General features: G+C 42.6%; 1 protein-coding gene across 2 annotated transcripts in view; it reads left to right on the top strand.

The window, feature by feature from the left end:
* Positions 1-620: 620 nt before the first annotated feature.
* The window catches only part of EPSTI1 (epithelial stromal interaction 1), an 89,950-nt gene continuing 77,767 nt past the window's right edge, over positions 621-12,803 (top strand). The window contains exons 1-2 of one of the 2 annotated variants that reach the window (XM_083168938.1): positions 622-907; positions 3,263-3,321. In XM_083168938.1, the coding sequence (XP_083025064.1) occupies positions 714-907; positions 3,263-3,321 (253 nt within the window). In that variant the 5' untranslated portion in view covers positions 622-713. Of the gene's footprint in view, positions 908-3,262; positions 3,322-12,803 lie in introns of both variants that reach the window. The other variant, XM_083168939.1, reaches the window with a different exon arrangement.

The raw sequence follows: 12,803 nt of genomic DNA, 5'->3' as shown, positions 1-12,803 counted from the left end.
AGATCAGTGATTTCGGGTATTTCCCGAAATGGGGGTGGGGATTGATGACGTCACAGTCAAGCCCCGCCCCCGAACAGGTAATGAAAGTCTCCTCTCCGGTTTCTCCCGGAGAGGAGCATTTCAAAGTTGGCAACCCTGGTGTAATGATTACCATTACTGCCTTACTGTCATTACTGCATTACAGCGCTGAGGTCATGGGTTCTATTCCCATTTGTTGGCTCCCAACAAATTAACCCTAGAATGTCTGTGGGTGTGTGTATGTGTACATGTGGTAGGGAATATAGATTGTAAACTCCACTGGGGCAGGGACTGATGTGAATGTTCAACTATACTCTGTAAAGCGCTGCGGAATATGTGTGCGCTATATATGAAACTGTAAATAAATAAATACCCCTTTAGTTTTAAGGGGCATATATACACAGGGCAATTTTATCCCATTTTCTATCTGTCGATGGCTTAGAAACTAAGCATGCATCATTCAGCATGCTAGTAGAAATCACCCCGTTTGTACGGTGCTTTACAGTCTTTGTTATATTGCTTATATTTTTTCTTTCCTATACACATAGCAAAGCAGGCTTGTAAAATGTAAGAGGCAAGTTCATGGGAGGTGCTTCAGTACAGAGAAGTTCATTGAGCTGTGATAACAAGTTGCACAACTGTAGTACAATATTAGGTACAATACGTGGCAGGTGGCAGAAGTAAGAGGTTGCAGAATGTATGGGCAGTATCCAGGAGCTGGCAGAGGATCAAATAGGAGAACGCTTCAAAATAATTACCAGATTGGAAACAATTCTACTGATGGAAAGGACAACACTGCCACAGGAATGGGAGAAGAGCAGGCCACATACTCTGATCAGGATCAAATCAATCCACAGTCAGCTCCACAGACGTCGCAGGAGCCTCAGTAGTAAGTGTCCCCTCATGTCTGCTTTGTATCTGCAGATGGCATATATTATAATGTACAGTATGTATATGTACAGACTTGTTCCATCCACTATATGTATACACTGTATATGTATTATGACTTATATATATTATATTGACATCCTGTTTTTGATAGGTAGTGAGTGTGTATATAATGCATATATAGTTATTTATGCAATGCATATATGGTTATTATCATACCATATGAAACTGCTGCACTCGTTTCTATTTTCTATAGGGATGCACAGTGCAGTTGTGCAGTCTGTCCTTGCCCGTAACACGACGCTACTGTCAATACACCAGATTTCCCTGCTTAGTTTAACTTCACTGAGTCACTGGTAGTTTCGTTTTCATTTCCTGCAGATTACACACTGCTCAGTGTGGACAGAAGTAACAGCCTCAGGGAGTTGGCATCCAACCAAACGCTGAAACTTTCAAGGATTTTATTTTATAGACTATAAAATACTAACAGTATTTGTCCTGGGCTCCTGGCAAACACATTTATTATTTTATTAACATTTATATAGCGCACACATATTCCGCAGCGATGTACAGAGAATATTTGAACATACACATTATTATGTTTTGTCCATACCTAAATGCAGTGAAAGTTTTGGAGAAATCAGATGTCACATACTTTTCACTGTTTCCTGAAAACACGGCCAGCTTACTTTTGAATTTTTTCTAAATGTGCAAAAAAATCTCACCCCCACGAGGAAGAATAGCCCCGGTCAGTTGTGATCGGGGCTGTCAGGCATTTGAACAGTCGGGTTACCGATATTGGTATACTGACGTCGGGATTCCGACTCTCGGGCCGTCACCCGCCACCTGTTCAGAGATAGTAGAAATATACTGTGCAGCACACAGTTGCCCCACATCAGGATCAAATTGGGATCAGGATCTGCAATGTGCACTATGTGCTATGAAAATGTTACTATATAGCGCAAATTACACAGTGTACACAGCATAACAGTCATTTACCTAGCACAGTCTATAAAGTAACTAATACTGAGATTTCGCTCTCATTATAAAGATAGATTTATTTATTTATTTCTATCACCAAAGATCCATAAATATGTCTTGCATTACACCCTGAAACTATTTGGGAAGTTCCTATATTCAACTGAGCTGCAGAATACAGTACATAAACGCTACTTTGCTCAATAGAAAGCCTATTTTCTTCTTCACAATGGGCCTTATTCTAGTTCACTCTTTCTGACCAAAATCCTTCTTAGATGGACAAAACCATGTGCACTGCAGGGGGGCAGATGTAAAATGTGCAGAGAGATTTAAATTTGGGTGAGTTATTTTGTTTCTGTGCAGGGTAAATACTGGCTGCTTTATTTTTACACTGCAATATAGATCTAACTTTGAAGTAAAACCCCACCCAAATCTAATTCTCTCAGCACAAGTTACATCTGCCCCCCCCCCCCCTTGCAGTGCACATGGTTTTGTCCATTTAAGAAGAATTTTGACAGAAAAAGTAAACTAGAATAAGGCCCAATATTGGGCCGTAATCAATGTGGTCGGCGAGGGGATTAAACGTTGAGGATTGCCAAAAACAAGTCACCCTCACCGTTTAACCCCCACGCCGGCCGCACACCCAATTCAACGTTCTGGGGGAATCCTCACCATTTGAGGACAGCGAGGATTCCCCAAACATCGAAGTTCGCTGCTAACGGAGAGATCCCGCTGCATTTAGCAGTGAGACTCACTGATTTAGTGGCCGTACACGCCATTTCCACTTTTCTGTAAAAACCCAGTGTAAACAGCGTGTGCAGGGGGTCAGTTAAATACTGACCCTGCGAGCTGTGCCGGCGAGCATTCAACACTTCTCACTGTTACAGCTCACAAAAGAGCATTGGATTCGGCATTGTGTTAAATGAAAATGGGAGTCCAGGCGCGCCTGCCCAAATGGGGCCTCCCTATGGAGTGTGGAGCCTCATTAAAACATAGGTAGGCCTTAAAGAAAACCTCCATTTATATCACTGTGGGGACATGGCCAACAATCCCCACAAGATATATTCGCACACTGCTCTTATTAGAGCAACAGTGACCATGACCCCTCCAATGGGACACTATGGCCTGTGGGTGGGACAGCGGGATAGTCCCCAAAAAATGGGAGGTACTGTATACTAGTCCATGGTTAGAAAATAGGAGCACGGTGTGATGAAAATGGCAGTTGCTGGAAAAGAGGAGCTACTGATAATCAAACCCACGTTGGAGCTATTTGGGTTATATAGGTCAATGGCTACCATGATAAAGTGACTTATTGCATCTAGAATAATTACTGCTAGGACACTGTTAGAATATTGATTACATTTCACTTACATTACAGCAATGGAGCCTATATGGTTATTCCTCCAAATCAAGCAAAGAGAGATAAACTTCTAAAAAGTAAGAAAATGTTTAATGCAACATATTCTATACATTACATACATTGTATTATTGTATGGTATAATGTTTACTACCTTGTATTATTGCATGGTCCTGCATCTGTTTATAAATTAGAACTGAATCCAGCTTTGCATGGTATAAGGTGCCCATACTCATATGTGCCCAACCTCCAATTTAGATCCGATGTGCGCATCAGATCAGAGCTGGAGATCGCAAGGGCTGCAGCCAAAAAAAAACTATCAAAAGGGTTTGGGAAACCCTTATCGGCTAGAGCAGCGCCTCTTTGACATACAATACTTTAGTGAGCGCAGTATATCCTTTTTCTAATGCACTAAGATTTGTTGGATCCAGTAGCCCAGGGGTGTCAAACTCAAATTCATCGGGGGCCGCATCAGCAGTTTGGTCACCCTCAAAGGGCCGGTTGTATCTGTTGTACTATGTGTCCACTCTTTATTATCATACATTATTGTCACTGCATTCAATTATTGTATACTCAGCAGTAGCATTTCCCTCCTGCTATTGCTGTGAACTGCAGTGCATTAGGGCACACGCTGCCTGCACAGGGGGGCAGCACTCAGTCTTAGGGCATATGTCCTGCTTATTATCATGGGACACAGCAATTAATGATGGGCTGCAATGTGCCAGTGCACACACACACACATAGGCAGAGAGTTTGACATTTACCCGCACTGATGTGTCCACTCCAGTCTGAGCTGCTCCACCACCAAGGACACAGCTGCGCTCTCACACAGGCGCATTTCCCCCTCCTTCCTGTGAGTAGCGCTCCTCGCACTATCTATCCAGGAGTGAAGGGCAGCGTTTTCCCGGTCACTGTGCAGTGAACACTCAGCAGTAAGTGACCTGGAGCGCACAGCAGCAGCACCATTCACCACGACGGACCTGCTCTTTCCTCTCTCTGGCTCCTATACAGCAGGTGGGAGCGGAGGAGGGGTTGACGACCGGCGGCACTGCGCTAGAGGGCAGACATTCTCTGGCTTGTAGGCGGCTTTCTTGTTTAAAAAAATTGGCCCGCGGGCCTTGTGTTTGACACCCCTGCAGTAGCCCATGCTGGGATCACATATAAGACATCATATGCAAAAGGCCTGCATACAATGTATCGTATGCATTCCTGACACCTGGGAGCCCAGCAGCTCCATGGCAGGCAGTTGGCGGGGTATGGCATGAGAAGTAGGCAAGTGTATGTATTGTTCATGTAGTATAGCCCAGGAGCTGGTTCATAGTAGCCAGTGTGAAGCGCAGGGGGCAATGGCAGCAAGCAAGAGCTCCCAAAGACAGAAGCAAGAAGCTACAAACAAGAGAGTGGAAGCCACATATTTTATTAATGACCCATTAATTAGCGTTAATTTTTGGAGGCTATACCACAAAAGTTGTTCAATAAAAAGTCCGTAAATGCAATATTTACATATTTGTTTAGCTGAAATGTAATGTAATAAATGTTTTTGATGGTATGGGCTGTATTTAATTGATATATCGTGCCTGATATCCCATCTTAAGCCACAGGAGATTGTGGGCAATATGCAATTGATTGTTTTTATTTGCATATATCACACTCATTACGGTTGGATTGAGCCGCAAATAGCAGCTAAACCCGACCAAACTAATGGGTGCAACACAAAAAGTCCTGTTTGAGTGTTCATACAGGTAACTTTACATGCAATTTTAGCACGCCACCCCTGGGTAGTGAACTGAAGTGATGTTAAGATGTTGCATGGTGTTAAGACATAGTAGGTGATTTTTGCTTATCTAACACCATCACTTTACTTGCTATCTCTCACTAGTGTGGTGCCTTTGGGCAGTTTAGTTGAGCTGGGGGGTCCCATGCCTTTGAATTGAACCTTTGGAACCTTGTTACACGTTCTTGCTATAATATAATCAGAACCAGAAAATACCCAGACCAATTAAACTGGCTAAAACACAAGGAAAAATTACCAGAACCAGAGAATAACCAGGTGGACTGGACCAGACTTGCTTTAAGATAATCAGAACCAGAAAATAATGAGGCAGACTGGATTGGACTTGCTAGAAGATAAGAAGAATATCAGCAACTGAGAATAACAAGCTGGAAAGCAACGAGGAGCACAGAGAACACACACACTCCTTTATTAGCTCCAAGAAGCTGTGATTGTTTGTCTGGAAAGGGCTAGTTTATGCAGCGTAAGAGTAAGCCTTGATGAATAGGTGAGCTTTCAGTGCCTGTTTGAAGCTTTACAAGGTTGAGGAGAGTCTAATGGAGCGAGGGAGTGTGTTCCACTGAAGGGGTGCAGCACGGGCAAAGTCCTGATCTTTAGCATGGGAAGCAGTGATCAGGGTGGAGGAGAGACGACAGCGAAAGACGATGTTATTACATGCTTGTCCCAGCAATGGTGGCGTCCTGCTGACTACCGAAAGGAAGTGACAATCGCGGAACCCCACAGGGTGTCAGCTGCCTACTGCTTAAATCTGCGCCGGCAGCCTATTACTAGCACTTCTCCTTTGTGCCTAAACTTAATCCCCCCATTTTAGTTCCTAACCCTAACCCTCTTCGCAGCTTAACCCTTCCCATCTAACCCCAACCCCCAATAGTGTCTTAACCTAGCCAAACCCCCTTGTAAGTGCCACCGTGGCATAACGCTAAGAGATCCTGACATAATTACACCAGATTTTGGTGCAGCGCTGCAGCTGCCGATCAGGATATTGAGTGCCGGAACCTCAATCATTGACATGCTAAACGCATCCCGATAATAGTACCCAAAACACATTAGCTATGCATTATCATCTTCAACATACAGCATACTATACTGGATCTTCTGCATGATGTTAATTAGTACGCTGGAAGGGCATAGACCTAGCTGCATTGGGTTTCTCTGAGGCAAAAGGTATAACACACACTGGTGCAAGTGGTTTAATAACTATAATCATGTGCTCAGCTCAGAGGAGCCATACATCTATCACTCAGAAAAAAAGGACCATCTGCCACAGTTATATGTAATTATACTGATATCAGACAGAATAGGGATAAAGGATGATCAAATATTGACAATTACCCATAAAGTATTGTACATTTTAACAAATACAATTCATTCTGCCTAGTCCCTATCCCATAGTTACCTACTCTCTTGTATCCTGCGGGTGGCTCCAGTTTCAATCATAACTCTCCTGCTGCTTGCATTGTACTTAAAATCTCCCAGATTCTTCAGATTCTGCAAGGGGTGCCGCTAAGGAATTTCTTTGCAAAGAAAGTAATTTGCTGTAATCACTGTGATTTCTGTAGCTGCTCAGGAGTCCCTGCTGACAACTCTCATTATCCATCCGTGTATGAACCCCTGACAGGAGTGAGGAAAAACAGCACACAATCAGACACAGGGCAAGACACTTTGGGACACTTTATTAAAACATATAACATGATCGAACCCCTAGTGGAGTGTATTAGATCCATGCGCTCTATAGTGGGACCCGAGATAGCTGAAACCTCCCACAAGATCAGCCTCTTCGCTGATGACATTTTGCTATGTTTATTAGAACCTGAAACTTCCCTTCCCCATTTACACCATGTTTTAGACTCTTATACAGACATCTCCTATTACAGACTAAATACAATACAAATATTCATGGCAATCTAAGTCAATTAAATACTTGGGGGTAAACCTTTCTAGAGAGAGTGATTTACTGAGCTGCAACTTTGACCCATTATTCAAGGTGTTTGAAAAGATTACTAAAGACTGGTTGATGCATGAGATCTCTTGGGTTGGCAGAGTGGCGGCGGCAAAAATGGTTTTACTTCCCAAATTGATGTACTTGTTTCGTACCATTCCTCGTTCCTTCCCTAAAACCATGTGTAACAAATTTAATCGCCTAATATCTAAGTACATCTGGGGCGGAGCTAGGCCGAGAATAGCTAGGTCGACCCTGACCGTAGCCAAAACTGTGGGGGGAGTGGCATACCCTGATCTGGAAAAATATCACTCGGCGTGTGTGCTTAGTCAGGTTAGGGACTGGTTTTCCCAGGGTGTTCCCAAAACATGGGTATCTATAGACCAAAACGCTGTACTACCTTTCTCCCTAGCGGATCTACCTTGGATGCCCAATACTCTGGCTATCGGGGGAGTCAAGAGATGTAAAGCGATTCAAGCAACCTTGGCCGCTTGGCATAGTCTAATCTCCTGTACACGGGACACGGTATTGCCCGCCCCGCAACTGTCCCTCCACACAATAGCCCTCACGATCCAGGACTTACAGTTACACTCATGGCGGGTATTAGGCCTGCAATCCATACAAGATGTCCTCCTAGATGGGAATATAGCCCCCTTTTCCTACCTCCAATCAAAATACCATATTCCGAGGCATGACTTCTACAAATACCTTCAGCTACGGAATTGGCTGCAGAAATACCTGCCAAAAACACTAGCTCAGATTGGCCTCCCTAAAATACTACCATTCCTTCTCACGTCCCAGGATACGAAAGGGAACATCTCTAGGTGGTACCAACACCTACTTAGTGTAACGCAGAAAGCGAGGTTCCCTGCACAGGCCAAATGGGAGAAAGACCTCCCCAATGCTTTTAACGAGGAGATCTGGGAAGCCATCTTCCAGTCGTGCTTTAAGATCTCCAGATGTATTAATCACTCAGAAATGTATTATAAATTAATTCATAGATTATATTATACCCCAGATCGCCTACATAAAATATGGCCTGACGTATCAGCTAGCTGCTGGAGGAACTGCGGTATGGTGGGAGATATCCTGCATATCTTTTGGCTCTGCCCAGCGGTTCAGTCCCTCTGGAACGAGGTATTCCAACTTATCTCAAAGGTGCTGGGAGTGGTTATCCTAAGAGATCCTCTTCTGGCTCTATTTCACTATCTCCCCGACGATATGGCCGGAGGAGACAAATACCTCCTGGGACATATCCTGATCGCCACAAAAGCTACCATAGCCCAATTGTGGAAATCACCCGAAACCCCCAATATATTAGTGGTTGAAAACAAAGTGCATAAACACTTTATCTTTGAAACGACCGACTACAATGGTCCCACAGTGGCCCACTCTATACATATGAAGTGGAGTAAGTGGTCCATATATAGGGAGAGTGGGCCGCTCCGTCACCCATGATGGAGCTGTCCAACTATCTTCCCTCAGATCTCCCAGTTCTAGCTCATGTACATCTGCCTTGTAATTGACTCTTGGATTGCTAAGTAGTACATTGTCACATGGACCATATTGCATTGTATACCTGATGTACCCTCCCCATACCCCCCCCCCCCCCCAATCTCTTTTTTTTTTCTGTACCCCCTCACCCCTCTCCACAATACAGCTTCCATAAATGTTCAAATGTTTACATTTATCATATGGTGTTACTGTCCAGAATAAAAACCTCAATAAAAATTAAATGTTTAAAAAAAAAAAACATATAACATGAATGCTGAATAAGCCATACTTTGTCAGCCAAAGAGTGCCCCTTGTAGGAATCCTTTTTCTTCTTTTTGCTTATACAGGACCAGATGCACTAAGCTTCAAAAGTGATAAAATGGAGACTGATAAAACATTTTATCAGCTCCTGTCTGACATTTTTCAAACACAGAATGTGACATGGCAAGTTAGAGCTGATTGGCTAGCGGTTTATCACTCACCATTTTATCATGTTTGAAGCTTAGTGCATCTGGCCCATAGTCTTTTTATCTGTGCCGGTGTGCAATGACCCATAGCATGCTGCTGATTTTAGTGAGCTGTAATTTTTCCATTTTTGTTAGCAATTTTTCATTAAACTCATTTGTTTAATTAGAGAATCTGTTGTCCATAATACTATAATGGTAGGGAAAATAGCACATTGAATAAATAAAAGTAGTTCCTATCAAGATAGAGACAGTCCAGTGTTCACAATAAAATACATTTAATACACCGAAAACATACTTATATGCTTAGGGATGAATTAATGCAAGGTCAAGGTAATTAATGAATTAATGCAAGGTCAAATTGCATTTGGAATTGATTGCATAGCCATCACAATTATCATTCACAGTATAATTTGCTGATATACTCTTTAATATAGTGAAAATAAAAAAGACCATATATACTATAGTTGCAAACAAGAAACCCCATATTGCAGACAGCAATGTTAGTACAGGTTGAGTATCCCGTATCCAAAATGCTCGGGAGTCGGGACCAGGAGAATTTTGGATAACGGATTATTCCGTATTTTGGAATATTTTTATATTTCAATGATGTATTTTGAAGTATCTTGCATTTATGCTGTATAAACACATAATATACACACAAATATATTTTATTACCACATAAAATACACACAAATATATTTTATTTGTTCAAAAAACAAGGTTTCAAAACGTGAAACAAAATGTGTGTACTATCACAGCACTGAATTTAAATGCCAAGCAATCATTGTCTAGCACATATATAGTATCAGTTAAATATCATGTCCCCAGTGATGCTTTTACAAATGTCCCCAGTGAGTTTTTAGCAAAAAAAAAAAAAATTTTCACTTTCTGGAATGTCTGGTTTTCGGAATAATTCGGATAACGGATATTCGGATAGGGGATACTCGACCTGTATCTGTACTTGCAAATCTTCACAAAATATATTGGGGGAAATTTACTAAGATGTGTATTCTACTTCACATGTGATGTTGCTATGGGCAACCAATCAGGATCTACTTCTTATTTATTTATCACCCTCTAGAAGATAGTAGACAGGATGTGATTGGTTGCAGATAGCAACATCACATGTGAAGTAGAATACACATCTTAGTAAATTTTCCCCAGTTTCTTTCTAATGTTATATAGAAATATCTTGCAACAACAAGCATTTTAGCATAGACACATCCATATGTGAAGCTAGACACACCCTTCTGGCAGAGCAACACAACCCTTCAATGGATGCATTCTACCGTAATCTCCCTGATTCTAGTTTTCAAAGTAGGCAAATATGCTCTGTGCTCTTCAGCCAGTTCATCAAGCACTGTTGTTTATGGCATACAGACAACCCATCCACTGAAGTCCTAAAAATGCATTTCAGGCTAACAGACTTTACTGCTGCCCAGTGCTGGAGGGGTGGCTGGGTAGGTTTAACAGGGGGTGTGGCTTCATCATGGGCGGGTGGTACGGGTCATGGACCTGCCCCCACACTATTCAATGCCTACATTAATGGCATTGAATAGTGGTGAGTGGTGCAAGGATGGCTGAGGAGGGCTGTGGGGGGTGACCTTGGATCCAGGAGGCTGGTTTACTTTTCGGGAGCCTCCCGTTTGACCCAGGAGGGTAGGTATAATAATCCATTTCATGTAGGTTGTGTTTACAAGCTGTTAAAGTTATTTGGAAATGAGCAAACTTTTTAACGTGACTCAGGCAATATACATTTTATGCCATAAATGTAACAGCTGCAGTGTTTAAAATGTGTACTGCAAGCTACGGGCTTTTGTGTGAAATGGTTGCTTTACGTAAAGCTCACACATTACTGTATTTTGAATAATTCATGTACTTGGAAATAAGCTCAACAGCTCCCTACAGAGAACATTTTAGGGAGTTGTTCATTAAAGTGACATTTCAGTAAAAAAAAACAGACAATTAGGAACAAATTTGCATCTTCCAAAGTCGCACGGTCAAGCTGTTTTGTTTGATGCCTTATGACTGTATTACTCCAGTGACAGTATCCAAATCTAAGATTCATTGAAATGAGACAAACGCACAAAATTGCTTTTTTTTTTTTTACTACTGTTTATTATTATTATGCAAGATCTTATACTGCCTGGGAAGCTGCAGGCACAGAATTACAAATTAGTACATTCCAATATGTAAGCTGGGGCCTGACAAACAGATACGTCCTCATTTGTGTATATCTGAGGGAATAAAATGTAAGTATATTACATGTTCAAAGTCACTTTGCCAGATACTACTTGAATTGTCTATTTTACATTTGTTTTTGCTATAAATGCTAAGAAGTGTATTTATTAAACAGCTGTATTTAGGACTGGAAATTGATTCATATTGACCTGTGGTACTTTACAATAATATTTGTTTTAAAAGTAAAAAAAAATAACTTTTTAGCTGGTTGCGCCCCAGTCTCAGTGGAGCTGGGCAGTGGGGAGGGAGATGACAGGCTGCCACCGCAGTAAAGCCTCTCTCCCCAGCTCAGCACACGCTGCTCAGTGCCATGTGCTGAGCTGGGGAGAGAGACTGCTGCTGCAGCTGCCTGTCAACTCTCTCCCCTCTGTGTGTGCAATGTGGATCCCAGCCTGCACCTCGCACAAATTACGTTTTTTCACTGTGGCATGGCCACGCCCCTCCTGTAGGCCAGGACCCCCATCTAGTGGCCACTGGGGGACCTGTCGATGCCCCTGGTGATAGCATGCATGCTTATTATCAGTGGTGTTTTGTGCTAAAAAGGGAATTGTTGCGCCCCCTTCCCACACTCATAAATAAAATTCGGTGAGTGGCTTCCTGGGGAAGGGGCATGGCCGCATGATAGTACCAATTCACATTACACCACACAGTAGTGTCCATTATTCACATTACAACACACAGTAGTGCCACTTGTATACATTGTGCCAGGTAGAGCCCATTAGACACACTGCGCCAGGTAGAGCCCTATAGATGTTATGCCAGGTAGGGCCCGTTAAACAAATTACGACAGGCAGAGCCATGTTAGACGTTATGACAGGCAGAGCCCCAGCTAAACATTATCATTGTATAGGTTAAACATTATGCCAGTCAGAGTCCCCCCACCCCCACTAGTAGTAGTAGTTTGTTTATTTATAAGGAGCCACAAAGTGTCCGCAGCACCGTACATAGCAAACAAAAAACAAATTACAAGGTAACGTACAGGGTGTGTTGATAAAATACAGCATACATATGGGTATAGCTGGTAGAACTGAAATCAGCATCAGTTCTGAAGTAGGTGTCGAAATTGTCAAGGAGACTGAAGATTAAGTAGAGAAAGGGAAGTACAGGGCAGGAGCGCTGGAGAGGTAAAGAGGTAGGGTGAGTACATGAGGAAGGAGGGCCCTACTCATAAGAGTTAACAGACTAAAAGGAGGTAGGTGGACGAACGAAAAACAATAGAATAAGTATACTACACTATATGCCAGGCAGAGCCCATATTATGCCAGGTAGAGCCTCTTATACATATTACACCAGACAAAGCACTGTTACATACATTATGTCAGGCATAGCCCCATTTAGATGTTACACCAGACAGAGCACCCTCTGCACTTTATGCCAGACAGAGCCCCCATTAGACGTTATGCCAGGCAGAGCCCCTATTACATACCATGCAAGGCAGAGCTTGTTACATACTATGCCAGACAGAGACACTGTTACACACTATACCAGCAGAGCATATGGTAAACGCTATGCCAAGCAGAACCCCATGGCAGTGGATGCCAAATGTCGGTAACTGTCATCGTCGGTGTACTTCCCATTGTGCTTATGTTACTGGTATCTAATCCATGCAACTACTACTTACCTGCAGTG

Source organism: Crinia signifera, chromosome 2 (assembly GCF_055691185.1).
Source record: "Crinia signifera chromosome 2, ASM5569118v1, whole genome shotgun sequence".
NCBI lineage: Eukaryota > Metazoa > Chordata > Amphibia > Anura > Myobatrachidae > Crinia > Crinia signifera.
This window is presented reverse-complemented; position numbering and strand designations above follow the sequence as displayed.